General features: G+C 56.0%; 1 protein-coding gene across 3 annotated transcripts; it reads left to right on the top strand.

Moving 5' to 3' along the window:
* The first annotated feature begins 2965 nt into the window (after positions 1-2965).
* On the top strand, positions 2966-21010 carry PRR35 (proline rich 35). Of its 3 annotated transcripts, XM_065683629.1 has the most exons (4): positions 3073-3156; positions 12730-12799; positions 14699-16404; positions 17398-21010. In XM_065683629.1, exons 2-4 carry the CDS (start codon positions 12794-12796, stop codon positions 18326-18328), a joined length of 2643 nt encoding a protein of 880 aa, XP_065539701.1. In that variant the 5' UTR covers positions 3073-3156; positions 12730-12793; the 3' UTR covers positions 18329-21010. The 3 variants fall into 3 exon arrangements, with proteins under 3 accessions (XP_065539700.1, XP_065539701.1, XP_065539702.1); XM_065683628.1 differs by lacking the exon at positions 12730-12799 and having other exon boundaries at positions 2966-3156; XM_065683630.1 differs by lacking the exon at positions 3073-3156 and having other exon boundaries at positions 12319-12799.
* The last annotated feature ends 568 nt before the right edge of the window (positions 21011-21578 follow it).

The following is a 21578-nucleotide window of genomic DNA, read 5'->3' as shown; positions in this document are numbered from 1 at the left end:
AGGTTGCTTTAGTTTAAGGGCCAATCTATAGATCCGAGGTAGGGAATACCTTTGCTCTGTGAACAAAGAGGCATGAAAAAGCTCCCTGGAGCTTTTCTTCAGCTCTTCAGGTTGCCCCAGAGCTGGGAAAGGCCGGGTGTTATTGTACAACATAGTGTGGGCAAGCCGGGGAGGCTGAGATCGGAGCTGGGTGCTGGGCTGCAGTGGTGAGCAGTGGGGAGGAGGGGGGGTCCACAGCTGCCCTCCCCAGGATGCAAAGGGACTTTGCAGCACCTTGTCCAGCTCTGAGTCCATCCATGTGTGCAGAACTGGGTCTGGGGTGATCCCAGGAAGCCAGTGGACCCATGGGCTTGTCCTGCCTGGCCCCCAGGTCTGAAGAGCTCAGATGAAGGTTTGGTATTTCCTAGAACTAGGAGCAAAACTGCAGGGTTTGAGTAAAGGGCAATTTTCAGGGTGAATCCCCTTTTCCTGTCTCTATTGTCTGGGAGGGGTATTCCCTTTACACTCCCCATTTTTGGGGGACACCAGTAAGACCCAAGAGCATCCCACAGCCCATGCTTTGCCAGTGCTCCCGTATCTCTCCCTCCCAACACCAGAGCCAGCCCAGGCTGTGCAGGGATGCTGAGAGCCCCTGGCAGCTGCCTGCCTGTGTGTGTGCTGAAGGACTGAACCCATGGGCAGGGCTTGGCTCTTCCCAGGGTCCCCCATTCCCATGCTCCCCACTGCACCCCTGTCACCCCATACCAGGCATGGGCTGCTTCATCCCCATCACCTTGGGAGCATGTCTGTGCCCATGACACCCAGGACCAGACTCCTCTCTCGCAGAGGAGAGTCCAGCAGCATCACGCACACTGCCTGCATCAAAAAATTCCCTTTATTTCCCAGCGCTGGGGCTGAAGGTGACAGCACCAAGCTCTCATTGCCCCACAGCAGTTGTCCTGGTCCGTAAGGATGCCGGCCAGCATGGGCAGCTGGACAGCATCTCCCTGCAGCATTCCCACGCCCAGTCAGGACCGAGGGTCAGACATGCGGCCGCAGCGAGATGCCATGTCTGGGTCCAGCTTCCCGGCTCCGATGGCAAAAGGGCACAGGCGAGGAATAGAAGTGGGGAGGAGGACACGGTGACCTTTCCAGTGACAAACAGAACTTTCTGGCTAAATGCAGGAAGGCACAGGGCAGGCTTCCCGACCGCGCAGGGCAGTGAGTGCTGCAGTGCCTGTGGGGAACCCTGGAATGAACCTGCCGGTGCCTGGCTCCGGTGGTTGTACAGCTCCAGCTTCAACTCGTGGTGGGCTCTGGCCATGGCTGGGAACTCTCTGGATGCCCCTGGAGCCAAGCAGGGAGGGAAGAGGGGATGGTGCTGCTGCCAGCATGACAGGTCAGAGCCGCCTCCAGTCCCATCTCCTAAGAGCCACCCTTGGGACACCCCTCCAATACAAAGATGCTCCTAGGCTAAGGGCCACCTTTGCCGAAGGGGACATCAGAGCATCGGGGAGTGTGACACTGCAGCCCCCCGGGGGGAATGGGGTGCATCTTGACACCCCACCAAAGGGGATCCCACCAAAGGGGACCCCAGGATTAATCAGTGTGGGAGCTGCATCCATCCCCTCCTGCTGGCTGCCAGCACCCTCAATGGAGCGAGGCAGCCATGCTACTCCCCCCCCCCCCGCCACTGTCCCCTTCTCAGTGGGCGGGTAGGGGACAGCAGCCACCTTCCCCTGGCAGATGGCATGGGCAGCCAGCACACGTGGCCCTGTGCCACAGCAGATTGGGGCCGGCTGCCTGCAAAGCGCCCACAAAGGGAGGGATGTGTCCCCAACACAGCTCAGGGACAAAAGCAAAGCCAGGGCACTCCCCCCCGTGGTGCAGAGCCACTCAAGGGGGTGCAGTGGGGACAGGTCCCTGCACTGATGTGCCCAGAACACTGTGCAATACCAAACATGGGATTCACCTGGACGACATGGACATGTCAACAGTGAGGGGGGACACAGGGTCCCCTTGCTTGGCCCCAAAGAGATGAGCCAGGCCAGGGCATCAGGCAGCTGGGGAGGGTCTGATTTTAGGTCTGACTATGCCAGTGCATGTCAGCCCAACACAGATGTCTGGAATGGATCCAGCATCTTGCAAGGGGTTTCTCAGGCTACAGTTGCCCCTGGTGTCTCCAGACAGGGCCAACACTTAGGTGGGTACAAGACACCAAAACTGTGTGTCCTGGGGATCACTGTTGCAGGAGAAAAGGACCTGCAACAGGAGAAGGGGGCACCCAAAGTCTGAATCACCCCCAGGGTGGGGGGCTTCTATCTTTCTCCATGGTGCTCAGCCCCACACAGGGATCCCAGGGCACAAGCTCCACGATGGGCACAGGGTGGGGATGATGGTGGAGCTGTCCCAGCTTGAGGGGACCCATTACATTGTGCAAAGGGGGTGCATCTGGTGCTGGAGATGTGGTGCAGGAGCTGTCAGGGCAAGGGCTGGAGCAGGTAAATTATTAATACTGGAGAAAACCAGGCTGGCGCCCTGCCCGCCACCCGTCCACAGGAAAAGCTGACGGTGGGAGCGGACTTTTCACGTCCAACCATCCCCTCCCTGCAGGGGGGCTGAGGGCTGCAGCAAGGAGCCAGCCCGGAGCCACACACGCACCCAGCCCCAAACCAGCCTCTTGCCGAGCACGCTCTCCTCCAACCCAGCTGGTTTCGCTCCCAGCCTGCTCCGTCTGTGCACGTTAAAGCTTTTTCTAGGTCTGAACTGCTTTTGGCAAGCCGGGCTCCTGTTGGCCTGTCCCTCTCCCCACCACCCTCCCCGTGGCTGGCTCCCCCCATCCTCTCCCGTCTGGCTCCCGCTCCCCCTCCCCGGTCGAAGCCCTGCCAGGGCCATGGCAAATCAGCGAGAAGCCTGCGGGGCAAATCGGTACAAATGAGACCAAGCAAGAGGGTGGGGAGGGACGGCGAGGGAGGGGGGATGGCTCCTGGGCTGGCTCTTCTGTTCCCGAGTTTGATGTTTCCTGCAAACAGCCCTGTAAATGCTCAGGAGCGGCTTCAGACGCGACCGGCCCCCAGCCTCGGTGGGGCTTGGGTTGCAGCCCGGGGGAAACCCCTCGCCCCGCAGCTCCCTGGCCCCGAGCAGGGATCCAGCTGGGACGGGAAAGGGGGACAAGCTGTAAGTCCTGACATTTCAATCTGGTTTGGTGCTAGAATGGGGCGGGCAGCGGGTGGAAGGTGCTGACGGCAGCTGGGGTCTCACCGCAGTTCTGGGTGGAGGAATAGAAACCCACTAAGGACCTGGAGGTGGGAATATTCCACCTGCTCAAAACTGCCTTCTCCCATTGATTTTGCACTCTCACCATTCATCCCATGGTGCCTGGGTACGTCATGCTGCAGCCAGGGGGGCAGGAGCTGGTACCCGAACACGGGATGTGCAGGCTCTGGGGATGGGCTGAGACATCACCGTGTGCAGGGACACGATCATTTCCAAGGGATGCTTCTTGCTCCAACTCACCAGGCTCTTTGCAAAGCTTATTAAAGGTGCTCAGCACCAGGGAGGTCATATGGGACCTTTCTGCTTGGGTTGCTCTCCTAATGACATGTCCCATTGCCTGCACTGTGAATTTGCCCATGTGAGTCTCCGACAATAGGAAGTTTGGGACATATTTTGGATGCTTTTCCCACAACCGTGTGGTGGGTTGGAGAGGTCTGACTTTTCTCCCTGCTGGAAAATGAAGTGATGTGTCAGGAGCCTGGGCAGGTGCAGAGCATGGGTTAGTTTTAATGTATTTACCTCCCCGTGTTGGTACAAGAATCATAGAATCATAGAATGATTAGGGTCGGAAAGGATCATAGTCAAGAAGAGCAATGGAGATGTGATAAGTATTTGCCATTGTGAAAAAGAAATACAGATGGAGGGGAAGGGGGAAATTTAGCAGTAAGACAATATTATCCACAATTTTTTTTCCCTCTAAACCCCTCTTAGTGGAAGTGAAAAATAAACTGAGCGGCTGAATTAATTGTTGCAGATTAGTTACTGAAACGCTTAATGGTGCCAACCAGGAATACAGCTCCTCACACCAGAGAATGCATGTTTACGGTTATTTGGGTAATTAAATCAAGAGGTCATGTAATGAGGAGCAGCTCACAGCAGTCAGGGCTTTCTTAAAAAACAAAAAGGCAAGGAACTGGGGTCAGAAAGTCCCAGATATGCAACGTGGTATTAGCAAATCCCGGGACAGAGATGGGGAGAGGTTTTCAGTGTCTGTTGTGTGCTGCCTGCATCCAGCTCTCATCCTGTCCTGCTTTCCCAACTCCACTGGGAGGATTTGCTTCCCCTCTGCCAAATCTGGGATGGGAGGTGGTGGGTGCGTCACCCCCCCATCCCCTTGGGTCTTCTCACCCTTTCCTGGAGCCCCCCTGGTGTTCCAGAGCCTTGCTGGACCTGCAGGCAGTGGGGGAACCCCAGTTTGAAAGGGGAGCAGAGAGAAAGTCAGCCCCTTCCTGCACAGGCATCCTGGGGACTTCCACAGCGGCTGCTCCCGACATCCCTGGCCTGGCACATTCCAGTGCTGCCAGCTGCGGTGCCGTGCAGGCAGGGACTCGCAGGACCTGTGGCACAGCACACATTAATGAGCTGCATTCCCGCTTTATCCACCAGCTAATAGCATCCCTGCCTAAAGTCCCAGTGGCTTTGCCTCAGGCCGTTCTTACTCCTGCTGGTCGTTCCTTGGCTAGTACAGACCTCACTGGGTGATTTTGTGTCCAAGTGCTCCCTGCTCTGCTCAGCCTCCATGGCATCCTTCAGCTCCCATCACCATCCTGCAGCCCAAACGCTGCCCATGGTGAGGGACCAGGGGCTGAGATGCTCTCCCATTTCTGGGGGGTGAAGGAGCTGGCAAGACAGGGAGCAAGACCAGTGGGCAGCATCACTCTGGGAGCCACCTTGATCTGCATTAAGAAAAACCAACCAAACACCCTCATCAAGCACCAGGCAGAAGGCAGAGAAGTGTCTGCTGCCTGCAAGGGAGCCTGCAGCATCACAAATGCTCCTGCCTGAGACTAAATACATCTTTCAGGGAGAAATCTGCCTGCAAAGGGGATGCAAAGAGGAGCACTGGTCCCTGTGGGCCAGACTCCTCCCAGGACTATGTCCCTCCTGCTTCCCTCCTCTGCTGGGAGCATGTAATCCCAGACTGGTTTGGGTTGGAAGGGACCTTAAAGCTCATCCAGTTCCAGCCCCCTGCCACAGGCAGGAACACCTTCCACTGTGCCAGGTTGCTCCAAGCCCTGTCCAACCTGGCCTTGAACACTGCCAGGGATGGGGCATCTCTTATCCCCCAGGAATTATCAGAGTCTCCCTCCCAGACCGCTGGCCCGGGGTGGTCCCATTCCTGTGAGAGGGTTTCTGGCTGTTCAGCTCCTGCACCTTCACTGGAGTCAACCTCCTCTTCTGCTCTGCAATTCCCATGTTGTTTCCAAGCTCTCCCAATCAGCAGCAAACCATCTCCCCTCGAGGATTTTATTTAGCAAGTGGAGTTGCTTGTGCTCACCTAAGGATGGGAAGGGAGAGGTTCCTAATTGGGGTTGTTTTGGAATGCATTTTACAATGGGCTGGATTTCCTTGATGTGGTCACCAAAGGGCACCAGTGCTGGATTGGTGCATCAACCTCACCCCCAGTTTAGTTAATTGTCTTGTACCTTAAATATACCCCATCCTTTGCAGTTCCTTTGTGGCGGGTGTTTGTCATGATTTAAACATCTCCCTCGTGGCTTCATCCTAAAATCTCCGGCTGGAGCCGGTGCCTGGAGCTGGCAGGCAGGAAGAAGGATGAGCCTGCGTCCTCCCGGGTGTGGCCACAGCACTGCAACAGCCCCCTTTTGCAGGAGTGGTTGAAATCCTGCTCTATCTCGGCCACGTTTTGGCTAAAGGGAGACTTGTTCTTTAACTTAGGGGAGGGTGATTGCCCTGGGAGAGCCAGGATCCCAGCCAAGAAGAGGGAGGGGTGTACTCTGTGTGTCTCCTACAACCTGAAGTCCCCTTCTCTGCCCACCCGCATCCTCCTGGGCAGGCAGGAGGGAGGGAGTGGTGATGAGTGCACCTGCTCGTGGGTCTGTGTCCTGAGGATGCACTGAAGCTCTTGGGCTGCAAGAGATCCCAAAGGAGGGCTGGGTGGCTGCCACTCTGCTTGGGAAGCCCCGGGGGACACATCCGTCTCAGAAACTTCCAGTGCAGCCAAGCGATCCCCCAGGCACTGCTTGCTCCATCCCACACTCTACTGGGATGCACAGAGGTCCCTGCAGGAATGGGACGGCCGCTGGCTTTGGGGTGCCCTGTGGCACAAGCAGCTCAGACTCATCAGGGAGCACTCGGGTTGGGCCAGGCTCATCGCAGTCTCTGGAAGGCTGTGGAGCAAGTCCTTGCAATCCGTTCCAGCCTTGTGGATGATGAGAAGGTGCCAGGGTGAATTTACCAGGGGCAAATCGTGCCAGAGCAGCATGACTGCCTTCTGTGAGGAGATGACTGACTGGCTGCCTGGATAAGGGGGGAGGAAAGGGATGTTGTTTACGTGACCTTAGCAAGGCTCATGACAAGATTTTCTGCAGTATCCTCATGGCCAAATTGGGTAAATAAGGACAACATGGGTCAAAAAGTGGCTGGGCTTCCAGGCTCGATGGGTTGTGCAGCACCTGCCTGGAGAAATGGGCTGACAGTGACCTGCAGGAGCTCAGCAATGGGAAGTGCAAAGTCCTGCGTCTGGGATGGAGTCGCCCCATGCAGCAGGACATGTCTGGGGCTAATAGGATAAAAATCAGCCTTGTAGGAAAGGAGCCACATACATCACATGAGCAGAGCCAGAATGTGGTCAGCCAGGAGCTGGAGCAAGAGGGGAGAGGATGGGAAAGATCCTGAAGAAAGCAGGAAGGGTTGAATGGGGACATGAAGACATGGACAGGGAGGGCATCTAAGGCGTGTGAAGTGTCCAAGGATAAATAGAAAGCGAAAAGGAAAATGTTTTTAAATATTGGTACTGAGGAACTTGACTGCAGTGGTTTGGGAAGGTCTTGGAGCCTTCTGGTGGGACAAGAAGTGACTAAATGCATGGGAGGTGACAGGGCTGGGGGACCAGGAGGAAAGGAGATGTGCCAACCATCCCCAGAGGTCTGCCAGCTGGAAGGCTGAGAGGGGATCATAGAATCCCAGACTGGTTTGGGTTGGAAGGGACCTTAAAGATCCTCCAGTTCCAAGCCCCTGCCACGGGCAGGGACACCTTCCACTAGACCAGGTTGCTCCAAGCCCCATCCAGCCTGGCTTTGAACACTGCCAGGGATGGGGCAGCCACAGCTTCTCTGGGATCCCAAAGTCCCAAGATCTCCCATCCCTGGATCTCCCAGGGCAGCTGGCCACAAACAGTGGGATGCCATCCCGGGCTGTCAGACTAGCAAGAGCAGGAGAAACCTCTGAAGGGAGTGAAGAAACTTCAGAGGTCAAGGAAACTGGAACAGGTTATGGAAATTTTTCATGTACAGCATATCATGTCCAGCATGAAGATGACTACACCAAGCACCTTCCAGCCCCTGGAACAGGAAAGACGGCAGTTTGGACCTCCAGGAACCCTGCACATCACAGGCATGACACAGACTTTATCATGTAGGAGAGCTGGGCCATGCCTTCCTATTCCACCTGCATGCACTCCTTAAGCCCCCCCCCCCCAGTTGTGTCTAGAAGTTCCTTCATTTCCCCTGCTCATCATGCCAGCCTTGGACACCATCTCCTCTGCGTCCCTTTGGGTGCCATGCAGCCATGCTGCTGACCCTCCTGGCTTGCACACAGCCACTTCCTCTCTATCCAGAAGCACATTTCATTTGAAGACTGACATTGTCCTTGTAGATTTAGAGGTCTGTTTGCCTTTGAGCCACTGACTCTAAGGCTGCGAGCCTCTGCTCTCCTGGGTCTCCATTAGCAGGTAGAAAAGGAGGTGGAGGAAGACATAGGAAACTCCTGTAGTGGACCCTAGGCACAAGCTTGTGTGGATGGTTGATATAATGTGGAGAGACAGTCTTACATCTCCTCACCAGGACCTGCCTCTACCCTGAAGGGCTCGCGGCAGGAAAGGCTGTGGGAGGAAAGTCTTCTGCAGTGGGAGACCCTGGTGTCTCTGGAGAGTAGCCTGGAGGCTGTGACGGCCTGATCTCATCTCTCAAGGAGCCTGTGAGTTGTGCTGTGTGTGTCACAGGCAGAAGACAATGACTCCAACCCATTGTCACTTGGTTGAACGCTTGCCACCATGCGTGCTTCTCATAGGGTTGCCCCGGGGAGTCTTCAGGCTAACTGCAATCCAGGGACAGAGAGCTGCTTTCTGGGGGTGGAGGCTGGAGGCAGAGGAGCTCAGAAGAGGTCAGAAACATAGAAACAACTCTTGAACAAGTGTACAAAAGGGTGAAGATTTTGACCCAGAATTAGGGAAGACCTGTATGCGTGAAGGTGCTCTGGGTCCGGCACACAGCACGAGTGAGTTCAGCTGGTCTGAAGGGCACTCCAAGGCTGGGCAGGGATCCCAGGCAGCCTGCACCTCAAAAGGCAGCAGTACTCATGAAGATGGATCCACCTCACATCTGGGCTGGTGTTTAGAAGGAGCTACAGAGTGGCTTTGGGTCTGCAGATGGCCCTCACCAAAAGCTCTCCATGAAGGAAATGTAAACTTTCCCAACCTGAAACTCCAGATCATTCCAAATGCTGGAAAACTTAAGGATGGGAATCCAAATGCTGTCAGATTTGTAGACCATGACTCTAACTTTGGGTTGCCCGGGGATGTGAAGCACATGGTTTGGTGACCCCACACATGGAGACATTCAGCTGGTGATGAAGAACCTCCCAGGCAGCTGAGCCATTCTGAGCTATGAGTGCGGGGTGGGCAGAAGTGGAAGGATTGGCAGTGTGGGGCAGATGGGAAGGCCCAGGCCTGTCTGGAGACATTACGTGGCTCTGAAGAGAAGAGATTTTGGTGCAGCTATTGACTGAACCAGAGGAAGGCATATCTCGAGGTGGAAACAGCTTCAAAGCCGCTGATGTAGAGACCCCCAGAGGCAGAGGGAGCTGGGTGGCCTCACACAGTCGCTTTACAAGAGCAGTTCAGTACAGAGCTGTGGTGTGGGGTAAGGCTCAGAATAGCTCCCACACCTGGGAGCCAGGCCTCCCTCCCCTTGCCCAGTGCCTGCCGCTTTGCCGTGGCCAATTGCCCTCATCCCAGATGCCGATAAACGCTTAAAAGCTCAAATCACAGCACCTCAGGCTACGAAATCAAAAAGGGACCCGATAGCTGCTAATAGCTGAGCGGCCCCTGCGGCAAAGCATGTAAAGTGGGAAAGTGGTTTGCATTGATCAGCGACTCCCTGCAATGCCTCTCTGCCTATTCCAGCAGAGATAAATACCACAGGAAGCACCAGAATGGAAAAGGCCGGGTAATGGCAGGAAAGGGATGACTTTTGTGTGAGATCCCGTGGGAAAGGTATCCTCCTCCTGCTCCCGGCTGGACCATCCTGGCTAGCTGGGTCATGGGGGCAACGTGCTCCCTGCCATCGCAATGCCAGGACCACGTTGCCTGGCGTGATACTGAGCCCCAGAGCAACCTTGACAGCCCAGAAGGAAGCAGCTGGATGGACATAGGTGCAGAAGAGTTGTCCCTGCAGTTGGTGCTGGGTGTTCAGGGGACTGCAAATGAATTCCCACCCACGTGGGGTAGGACCAGCTCATAGGAGACCACAGGAGCCCTCTGTGGCAAGGCGAGGTATGAGGCAGGAGGTTCATCTCAGCACCACTGAGCAGAGAACTTCAGCACCTTTCTTGAGCCCCTTCCTCCATGCCATGTCCTACAGCCATCTGGGAAAGGTTGAGGGCAGCCAATTTCCATGGGAGTGTTGCAGCTTCCTGGCAGCCTACAGGCAGCACTGGAGGACTCAGAGGACAGCAGCAAAGGAAGGAAATCAGTCTGAGAGATGAGGTCTTTGCTGCAGCCAGAAAAGTTGGAGGTCTGCAAAAGCAGACCAGGGCAAGTTCACAGTAGCAGAGCTGCTCTGATGGACACACATGCTGCAGGAGACCTGTCTGTGAACCAGACTGCTGCACTTCACAGTGTTTTTGTCTCTCCTCCCCTGAAGAGTGGGCGCTGGCATGCCTATCTGTGGGTGGAGAGGGCTGCAGGATGGGTTGGGTGTTGACAAAGGAACCCATCAGACCAAGCCCCTCCCTGCAAATGGCTGCTGCAGACCAGGAAGAGGCTCAGGGAAGAGGAAGAGGTCTGGAAGGGTTTGGCACTACGTCCAGCTCCAGCCTGGAAAGGAGAGGGTGAAACAGGGGTGTGATGATGAACCATGTGGCTGAAGGGTAGACATGGACTGTGGCTGCTGCTTCATCCAGCCAAAGACTGGGGACCAACAAGCTCAGAAAGCTGGAGGATGAAGCTCTGTGGTGTGCTGAAAGGATGCTTTGGAGGCTGAACATCTCCACAGCTTCAAATGACACGTGCTGCATACAGCAGCACCCATCCGGCTGTAGGGATGTGCTGTGATGGGTATGAGGTTAGGAAAACTGGAGCAACACCATAGATGCTTGCCGTACATCCTGGGAATCTGCTTTTGACTGTTACTAGAGACATGAGCTAGATTGCTCAGCCTTGAGAAGGCTCTGGGAACACCTTAGAGCAGTTGCCAGTGCCTAAAGAGGCTACAAGAAAGCTGGAGAGGGGCTTTGGACAAGGGCCTGTAGGGACAGGCCAAGGGGGAATGGCTTTAACCTGACAGAGGGGAGACTGAGATGAGCTCTTAGGCAGAAGCTCTTCCCTGTGAGGGTGCTGAGGCACTGGGACAGGGTGCCCAGGGAAGCTGTGGCTGCCCCATCCCTGGCAGTGTTCAAGGCCAGGCTGGACACAGGGGCTTGGAGCATCCTGGTCTAGTGGAAGGTGTCCCTGCCCATGGTAGGGGGCTGGAACTGGATGTGGTTTAAGGTCCCTTCCAGCCCAAACCAGTCTGGGATTCTGTGATTCTAAAAGTGAAGCAGCACCATAGATGCTTGCTGCACATCCTGGGAATCTGTTTTTGACTGTTATTAGAGACATGAATGGACATTTGATGCGTTGAAGTTCAGTTGCCTCAATGGTTGCGTGTACTTCCCTACATCCCTGTAACTGGAGCTCAGGCTGGGGCTGGGATTTATGTACTGGGGCACTGGGGAGTAAGTTCTCTTTTCTGGGCATCTCTCCCTTCTTCCTTTCCTTTGTCTCTCCCTCTCTTTCTTCTCCCCTTGTTTGCTCCCTCCATCTGACCATGCCTGCTCCCCACGGCATTGCCGGTTGGAGAGCAGGGATGCTGCAATTCCCAGGCACAGGTGCTGTGTCCCCGGCGCACGCTGCCCGCAGGCACGGCCCCGCCGCCGCGGCTGACAGCCCACTGGAAATAATGTGTTATGGCAGAGAGAGACTCAGCAGACCACAAAGATCTGCTGGTGCGGGAACTGCTCAGCAACCAGGAGCCGCTGCGCCTGGCTCCCAGCTCCGGGGATGCCTCCGCTCCAGCACATCTTGCCTGGCTCACGCTTCCCACTTGCTCCCTTTCCTTTTCTTTGCTTTTTCCTATTCTCCCCCCTTTCTGATCCTTTCCTCAGAGTTAGGGAGGTGGGGTCGGTCTCTTCTCCCAAGGAACAAGTGACAGGACAAGAGGAAATGGTCTCAGGCTGTGCCAGGGGAGTTTTTCACTGGATATTAGGAACAGTTTCTTCCCCAAATGGTGCTCGGGCATTGGAGCAGGCTGCCCAGGGCAGTGGTGGAGTCACTGTCCCTGGAAGTGTTCTCAAATGGTGTAGATGAGGCCCTCAGTGACATGGGTTAGTGGTGGCCTTGGCAGTGCTGGGGAACAGTTGCACTTGACCAGCTTAAAGGTCTTTTCCAGCCTGGTTGACTCTGTGATTCCATGAAGCAGTCAAACTGCCTGTCTCCATGTGGGACGTCTCAATGGCACCACCGGGCACAGGAGGGGAACAAACACCTTTCGCAGAAGCGCTGGAGGAGGAGGATCAGGTGTGCAGGAATGGAACAACCAGTTCCAGTCTCCCAGCAAAGATTTAATCTGCACCTGGCATATAAACAGCAAATGATGTTTGTTCAACTGACCTGCAAACAGGCGCCATGCATCACAGCAGAGCCAAGGCACCCAACTCCTGGCTCAGCCCTTCTTTGTTTCGTGTCCCTTAGTGGGGGGGGGGGGGGGGGGGGAGGAGGGGCAAGGGATCAGAGCATGGGGCTTGGTGGCTGGAGCCAGGGACCGATGCTCACTTCCATCCTTTCTGCTGTCCTGAGCACCACAGTGTGTGTGCAGAGCGCTCCCGGCTCACAGGCCTGACACACTCAGAAGTCAAGGACAAGCGTGTCCCTCCAGGCAGGCTGTCACTCACTGGGAGAACCTGCAGGCAGGAGGCCCTGAGCCAAGGGAGAGATTAGCCCTGGCTGGTGCAGGTCAGATCTGCACCCCTGGAGCTCCTGCAGCATCCCGGGGGACATGGGTTCATTACAAGGGGATGTTTTTGCCTATTTTCTGCAAGACCAGATCTTAGCAGCAGGGTCAGATTCCAGTTCAAGTGACATGTGGGCATGCAGTGGGCTGTCTCCAAACACTGCCTGCAGCTCAGCCTGCCCTGCAGGCTCCTGCACTGCACCAGGGAAGCCACAGCACAGCTTGTTCCTTGTCCCCTTCACAGGCAGGAGGAGGTCTCTGCTGTTTGATGACAAACAAGACCTCAGGAAGAAAGTGGAAAAGGTCCTATGCAGGTAATTCCCTCTCCCGCTGTGCAAACGCTTTCACCATGCTCCCAGAGGAAGGTGATGCTCTTGGTGCTGGTGGTGAGGAGGGTGGGTAGCAGAGCATGGAGCATCCTTCAGCCCAGCACAGCCACCTCCTGGGCATGGGGCTGGTGGGGATGTCTCCCGGGCTACCGCTCCTTCAGGTTACATGGTATTCCAGGCTGTGGCCAGAGCAGCCGTGTGTACCAAGAGTGGGATGCTCAGGGGAGGAAATCTGGGGCTGTGGGGCTGTGGGGTGATCAGCCAGCCTCAAGGACATGGGATCGTGGCAAGGAGCTGCCTGCAGCAGGCATGCACCCAGCCTTGGGAGGTGGAGAGCATCACAGGGCTGCATGGCAACAGTCCCTTCCCTGACCATCCCACTCTGATCCCAGCTTTTCAGCCCTGCTGTGCCTGTCCCTGCTGGGAGCTGCATGTGCCTCCCAGATTACATGCAGCAGCAGGCAGGCTATGGCTGGGCTGAGCACACTCCATTCTGGTGGGGAGCAATGACCATTGTCACGTCCTTGAGCCACTACCCGGACTGATCCCTGGCAGCTCCTGGTCCTGGTGCCCAAAGCTGCTGTGTGCCCCACTGTGTGCCTTTCCCATCCCGCACAGTTTGCCTCCTTCTCCCCAGAAGCTGCGAAGCTGAATGGCTCCAGCTGGAGATGGCGATGCTGCTACTCCTTCCCCTTTCCTGGGCTGTGCGTCCCTGCACCAGCCTGGCTATGGGGTCTCCTGTGGTAGAGCTCTGCCCTGGGAACTGCCACATGGGGGAGGTATTTTGTCTGCGAGAAATGAGCCCCACTACACAGAATGAGCCCTCAAATCCGCTGCCTTCCCCAGGAGGAATGCAGGTTTTGTTCTAATGGGGAAGAAGCCGGCAGGTCCCTCCAGGGCAGAGTGGTGTCTGGAGGGGTGATGCAGGCATGAGCATCCATGTTGGTGCTCTGGGACTCCAGGAGATGCTGCTTGGCCATCTGTGAAGAAGCCCAATTCCATAAGTGTGGATCCTATGGAGATCTGGGTCCTCTTGGAGGCAAGTTGCTGGGGTACTGTGTTTCTCTGCAAGCTCCAGCAGGGACAGCCTGCAAGACAATCACAACCCAGTGTCCCCAGGGAGCCTGCAGTGGGAAGCACACAAGGACCAATGCTGTCAGATGTCTGGATGTACTCCAGACATTTTGTCCCTGGGGAAGACTGAAATTGGAATTGGGAACCTGGAATTGGGATGGGTGTTTTATCCCAGAATGGATTCCCAGGCTGGATTATGCCTGTCCTGCCACAGCACAGGACTGCCCTCCTAGCATCAATACCGGGTTAAAGGCAGCCAGTCAGTTGGCAGCCTTTCCCCACCCAGTCTGTCCCATCTGACTGTCCTTTTTGCACTACGACTGCACATTGAGGGTTTCAGGTATCCTCACTGAGCTCAGCTCTGTGCTACTTTTGGAACATTCTGAGCTTTGGAACATCTCTGTTGGCTCCGCCACTGAGGCACCCCAGGGGATGCCAAAGCTGCACAGGTCAGTGCCCAGCTCAGTGGCCAGGGCTGCTGATGGGTTTCTTCTGTCGTTCCCTGTCCTCAGCAGGGAAATGGTCTCTGGGCTGGAGCAAGTCCCTGAGTGCTTCTATGTCACCTCGAGGAGGTTTAGCTTTGATGCCTTTAATAGTGTTTGTTTTCCTTTCCCTTGGGGTGATTTGACAGAAGAGGGTTAACAATGGGCCCAGCAATGGGGTGTGGGCAAAAGTTTCATCACTGGCCTGGGTTTAAATCCCAACCACAGGAGCTCCAGAACGAGGTGCCAGCAGCTCCACTTTCTGGGGCCAGGAGGTGCCCATGGAGCTTCAGGCACAGCTCACAGCTCCACACTGTCCTTCTTCCAGAGTACACAGTGGTTCCCAGAGAGGTGCAGGAAGATCGACGCGCCGTGCCCCTCTATTCCCACCAGGAGACATCTCCAGGCACCCACCGCCATGTCTAAGGATGATGCGGGCTGCAAGTTGACCTCCGTCTACAAGCACAAGGAGAGGAAGCCAAAAAAGCCTCACTATATCCCGAGGCCATGGGGCAAGCCATACAACTACAAATGCTTCCAGTGCCCCTTCACCTGCATGGAGAAGTCCCACCTCTACAACCACATGAAGTACAGCCTGTGCAAGAACTCCCTCTCCCTCCTCATCGAGTCCGACTGGCCCTACAAGAAGGGCAACCTGCTGCACCCGGAGCTGCGGCTGCTGCACGCAGCGGAGACTTCCCGCCTGCGTGGGGACGAGCAGGAGAGCTGCGACTCCTCGGCCGCGTCGGGAGGGTCGGTGAGGACCAAGCAGAACATCAGGGACAGCCACGAGGACAAGCCAATGTCAGGGGTGGACATCCTGCCTGCTGGTGAGGGGGCTGGTGAAGAAGGTGGCCAGTTCCAAGAGGAGGAGGATGATGTTGCTGGCCTCTTGAGGGAGATGGATGCCGGGGAGAAGAAGCAGAAAACAGCAGAGGCAGGTTGCCAAGGTGACCCAACTGAACCAGAAGTGAATACTTTGGTCTTGGGTTTCAAGAACAAGAGGGACAAGCCTTGCAAGGAGGTGGAGCCCGACTTCATCATCACGGATGTCTTCTCCCTCAAGAACCATGTCATGAAAAGCAGGGAAATGGCCTCCCCAGACCTAGATGCTAAGCCAAAGCATTGCAAAGTGCCAAAGAAATGCCTGACAAGCAGCGGGATCCTCATGGAGCAGTGGAAACTGGTGGCAAATGGGCAAAGGAGGAACACACCTGAGGTCTCCTCACCTTGCACCGACAGCAACATCATCCCATGCTACCCCCCTCCGGCCTACAGCGACTACCACGAACCTCAGGGCCTCAACCTCTCACTGCTGGGTATTAACTACCCATTAAACCCCAGCCTCTTCTCCTATCTGAGCCCCACCATGGCCAACAGTACTACAACACACCAACACTTGGCTCAGCTGCCCTTTCTGGCCTCCACGGCCCAGCTGATGCACCCACATGCTTCCCACTTCCAGCCTCTGCAGAGCCCTGAGCGCTCAGCCTTCCTGCCCCGCTTCTACTACCCCTTGCTCTTCGAGCACACCTTTGGCTCCACTGAAAGCAAGATGCCCTCCAGCAAGCCAGAAGCCCAGCAGCTGATGGGCTCTGTCGTGCCCACACCGCCCCAAGGCAAACCTCCCAGTGAGCCAACCAAACCAGGTCTGCTGAAGGTCCCGGTTCTGAAGACAGGTTTTCCTTGGTCCAAAGGTGTCAGAGAGGAGCTGGCCTCTGAGCTCAGCCACCCTGCCATGCTGGGGCAGGAGGAAGAGGAGAAATGGTTGTGCCAGGAGAAGGAGAGCAACCCTGCACTGGGCCCCAGCAGCCTACGTAAAAAGCCATCTGCTGACATCTACCAAAACATGGTGGGAATGAAGGATGGTGCTTTTGCCCCCAGCAGCGTCCGGAAGACAGAGCTACCAGTGGTGACCTGTCTGGAGAACAACAGCCCTCCGGGCAACTCCCTCAAGAGGAAGTTCTCTGCCAGTGGGCTGGATTTGATAGGACCTGAAAGGCTGATGCCTGGAAAACTCGGCTACCAGGGCAGGTAAGGTGCCTGTGATCTCTCCGACTCCTCCTCACATCTTCATACCCTATCATATTACTGATTCCCCCACTTGGCTCTCAACCATGAGAGGAGTCTCCAAAGGCTGAGCACACTCCAGGCTGATGGGTCCATACCACACCTGAGCAGGGCTTTCTGCCCTTCAGGAACAAAGGATCTGGGTGATGCCACCACTTGCTGTCCTTCACTGTCCCCTGTTTCATACGGAGCCAGCAGTGGTGTGGTGTCAGTGTGGTGTGGACCTGTGATCTCCAGGCAGCAGGGAACCTCCTCTTGGGTTTCCAGCCATCCCAGGGTTGCTGGAACAGTCAGTGCCTATTTTTAAACACAGGCTTTTGCGTTTCCTTGACTTGCCTTCTGGTTCCAAAGCCCAGAGGGAGGGTCACGTTTCCAAACATCTCCTTTTACCTGGGGCTAGAAATGTGCACAGCTCCTTTGAACAGTTTCAGTTCCTCTCCTGGTTGTGCACGTCCAGCTGTGGCTCCAAGAAAATGTCACTGTAAAACCTTTCGAGTTGGCTCCTGGCACCTTGAAGAGGTTTCTTAGGAGAAGCTCTCAATGGTATTTTATCTCCACCTGCCTCTTCCCTGCTCTCAGGCTGGCTGGAGATATCCTCTCCAATTGGGCTTTCAGACTGTAGAGTGGTCATTTCTGTCACTGTTCTCCAGTGGCCCAAGAAGACGGAGAACCCAGGACTGGCCAGCTGAGCTGGGGTCACTTATCAACACCATCTCCCCAGGCTGGTCTCTGCCTTTATTTGTGGGTGTCATGAAATAGCCTGTATCAGGGTCTATGGGAAGTTCCTGGGAGAGCAATGCCAGGAGCAGGTCCAGTCAGGGCTCTGCATGCTCAGACCAAAGCCCTTCCTGGAAGGGCCTCAGCAGGCAGTGTTGGAGCCCTGGCTGAACCCTGCACATAGGCCCAAGGATTTTTCTCTCTCTTTCCCTACTGACTGTATCCATTTCCTCTCTGCAGTGCTTCAAGGGACAACCCTGGCCACATCCCCAAAGCCCTGAACCACTGGCACATGGAGGTCTTTGCAGGCCAACCCGAGGAACCAGAGAGGGCCAACAACACTGAAGTCCTTCCCTCTGTGAGTGATGCCCTGGACCACGGCTCCTGCAAGCAGAGCAGACCACAAGAGACTTCTGCCACCATGACAGACTCTGAGGCCACAAATATGCTTATAGGGGAGCTGTCCAAAACCTTAGAGGAGTATCAAGAGGTGGAGAAGAAACTCTCTGATCTGGCGAAGGAGGACACCCCTGGGCAAAAGGAGCTGAGGGACCAGCTGGTCAAAATCCGAAGGGAGCTCTACCACATCCACCAGGCACTGGAGAAAGCCACCAAACCCCATGAGGGACCTCTGGACCTCTCGGTGAAGAGATCTTCAGAAGGTCTGGAGAAGGTCCAGCAGGCCAAGAAGGAGCCCTGCAACATGAGCTTGGCAAGTGAGAAGCTCCACATTAAAGACCAAGGGGCCCTCAAATGTACAGCCCCCAGGGAGGCTGGAGACAGGGGGGAGCTGCCAAAGTGCCTCCTTGAGGCCGAGAACAAAACCATCGACCTGCTGATCAAGATGAGCCACTCCGAGAGCCTGCGGGCATCCTCCTCGGAAGCACACCTGGGTGCTGTCATCAAAGCTGAGGTCCTGCCCCTCACCATGCCCCTGGAGCTCCGGAGCGTGATGGAGCCCTACTACAGCCGTACCACCAAGTGCGAGGCTGACTCCAGTGTCCTGCTGTGCTCTGATGGCAGGTCCAGCACCAGCCAGGGCCCTCAGCTCCCGGTCCCCACCGAGGACATGCCGCTGGGCTGCCGGGCCATGCAGCGCTCCCTGTCCTGCAGCCTTCCCAGTGAGACAGACGCAGGCTGTGTCCACAGCCCTCTGCATGCCGACCCCTAAGTCCGCCTCGCTCGAAAGCCCCTGGATCTCACTGACCACCTCATGCTTCACCTTCCCAGTCTCCCACCTCTCCACTCTCCCTCTCCCCCATGGATAAAAGCTTAACCACTGCCTGGCTGGGGACACGTTGCGTGGGGTCCCAGCCAGCTTGACGAGCTGACCCCACAAGGTGTAAAAAGCCAGTCCCTGTCCTACCCCACCATCAAGGATGGTGCTGCTGGGCTCTGCATGCTCCACAGCCTCAGCTCCCCAGTCCTGGAGCTCCCTTGGAAGGGGAAGTCACTGGCAGGCAAAATAAGAAAGGCGCTGAAAGCACTGAGCTTCTAGCAGAAGGGTCATCCAGCCCTCTCATCAGAGACACTCAGGGAGTTCTGCAGCCCATCTCCCATGGGCAGGTACCAGACAGTGTATATGGAAGGCCAAGCCTCAATTCAGCCATGGTTGTGCTGAAGCAAACTGTGGCTGTCACCTTGTACAGAGCGAAAACACAATGGCTTCACCCCATGGTGGCTTGAGGGTCACAGCAGGGAGCCGGATGTGCAGCTGGACTGACCCAGAGGCCACATACTTCTCACACTGTGGAGACAAGAGCATCCTCCCAGCCACAATGACAAGATGACACAGAAGCCACTTAGCCACAGCTCCACACCTGGGCCTGAGCCCTCCTGTCATGTGTCGAGGGCCGCTGGGTTGTAGGGACTTTTGCTGTCCATCAGTCCCCCAGTGTCTGGCATCTTCTTTTGCCTTTCCACAGAATGGACCTTCCCTGCCTCTGCCCCGATGGCCTTTCCCATGCAGACGTGATGCATGTTCCTCACACAGGCCCCGGTCCTGCAGAGCTCCCATGAGCTCTTGCCCACTCTAGTCCTAATCCCTAAATGATGACATATGGGACAGCAAAATGGGTGAGATGATGCTGCTATGAACCTCACATCTCAAGGGACAAAGACCCTAAAATCAGCTGTGAAGGGACAAAGCTGGACCAATGCTGAGTGGCAACTCCTCAGCCAGAGCACTGGAGAGCAACCACCCAGGGCAGATGCCTGCTCCTTGTAGGACCCATTGCTGTCCCAAAAGGCCGCCTTCTCCCTATGCTCACTGCGGGCTCTTGCCTCCAATGGGCAAACTGGTACCTGCCATAGGGCAGTGACGCCTCCTGTCCCCTGCCATCCAGCTGAGCAGCATCTGCTCTGGCTCAGGATGTCCCCATGCTTGGGCCATCATTTCTTGTGCTCCCTCCCACTGTGGCAGGTATAATGTGCTTGCCTCAGCTTGGAAAAGCTGGGCATCCTCTCTTCTCCTATCCACTCTCCTGTTCAGGAGGTGGTGGGGTCTCCTGTTAGCACCAAAGGCCTTCACTGACTTGACCTGGTGGCAATGAGAAGAGCCAGGATGGGGACAGGAGGGCAGGACAAAGAGGACAGCAAGCAAAGCCACAAATAAGAGGCCTACACAGCACAGCAAGGAAGCTTTAGACACTGACTTTTCTCTGGGCATAAAGTGGAGAATCCTACTTTGGATGCCTAAGAAGGCAAACCCACATGTCAGACTTAGGACCCACAAGTACTTTGATGGACCCAGGCACAGAAGAGCTGGCTCTTCTTATGTGATTGCTCTCTGGACAAAGCTTCCACCTCATCAGAAGGGTTTATTTCTCACTCAAGGACTTTGCTTAGGGCACCCAGGGAGATGGTGCTGGGCCTTTCTTTCTGGGTTTGAACAGTGCTGTCATCTTCGCATGGCGTAAGACCATCAGCAGAGCAGCCCCCTCCACACCAAGCACCTTGCTCACATCGCCCACTCCCAACAGCCTGCCAGTCTCTGCAGCCTCTTCTGCCACCCTGTGCTGCCCCTGTCACCCTGTGCCCCCCTGTCACCCTGTGCCCTCCTGTCACAATGTGCCCCCCTGTCACCTACCCCTCTGCAGCTCACTTGCTCACACAGCTGCTGTCCCCCATGCCAGCACATCCCTGTTCCTGTATCTCAGGGCTCCCTACTCTCCCCACACCCCCTTCTTTGTGCATCTTTCATGCACATCGGTTAACCCCTTGCATCACCAGGACCATCATCCAGCACACAGAAAAGCACCCACAGGCACAGCAAAGAAGCTGGAGCCCCATTTTCCCGTGACATCCTTCCTTGCCCACTCAGCCTTTACCTCCTGTGAGGAACAACCAGATGTGTAGGTCCCTCATTAGGTCCCTCACACACCCGGGAACCCCATCTTATCCCAGCCCCAAGCATCACACTTTTTCTTAGCAGATCCCCATCTGAACGTGGGAACCTCAAAGGTCCAAGGCACCAGAGAGGTAGCTGAACTCTGACCGGCAGCCCTGGGCTTCAGCAGTGCCCAAACCAATAGGCAGTGCTGCCTTCCAGCCCTCTTAAGCTGAGATGTTGCCTGCACAAAAGCCACCTCTCCCTCCCCAGCCCTTGACTCCATCCTGCCACCCTGAGCTGGGATGCTGGGATGCTGCTCTGCTCCATGGTGCCCATGGCTGAAAGCTGGGCACCTCTCCCATGAGTGGAGCCAGCACCAGCATCCCGCATCCCTCTCCACGTCGCTCCTGGAAGCTGGGGGGTGAGCGGAAGGTGGGGGCTGATCACACAGCATTTATTGTTCACAGTTTTACGAATGTACAAAACAAAAACCAAACCATTAAAGAGAAAAACCTCCGAGCAGGAGTTGCTGCTGTCTGCTCTTTTCTGCTATCCAGGGAGCTCTGCCTGCTCTGGTGGGTACTGCAGCAGTCCCATAAAGCCAAGAGGGTCCTAATTCCTCCTGCAGAATCCCTGCATACACACACAGCCTTTTCCTTTGAAAGGAAGCATCCAACCCCATGGGGCTGCAGCACCTGGGTCCTGGTGGAGGGAAGGGCAGAGAGGAGGGTGTGAGGTCAAGTCCCACATCCCCCGTGCCACCCTGCCACCTGCCTGTGCACCCTGTCCCTGGGGTGCTGGTGGCACCTCCTGTCTGCCCTGCCATGGACTGCCAAGGGCAGTCCCCAGCCCAGGGGACTCCTGCCTGTGGGCCACCAGGATGGGACCTTCAGGAGGTAGCTGAGCTGGTGGCGCCATTCCAGGGGAAAAGATGGAAGCATTTACCTTTGCATTTAAATAATGGATGGGAGTTGAACTACCGGGGTGGCTTATCCAGCCTGCAATCTGCACCCCCAGGGCCCTCAGCCCACTCCAGTGCAGGGCCCATTACACGGCTATTTGGTCACCCTAAAGGCATCTGATAGCGAGC

This window comes from Lathamus discolor, chromosome 6 (genome assembly GCF_037157495.1).
Source record: "Lathamus discolor isolate bLatDis1 chromosome 6, bLatDis1.hap1, whole genome shotgun sequence".
NCBI classification, from domain to species: domain Eukaryota; kingdom Metazoa; phylum Chordata; class Aves; order Psittaciformes; family Psittacidae; genus Lathamus; species Lathamus discolor.
Note: the sequence above shows the minus strand (reverse complement) of the source record. Positions and strands in the feature narration are given on the sequence as shown.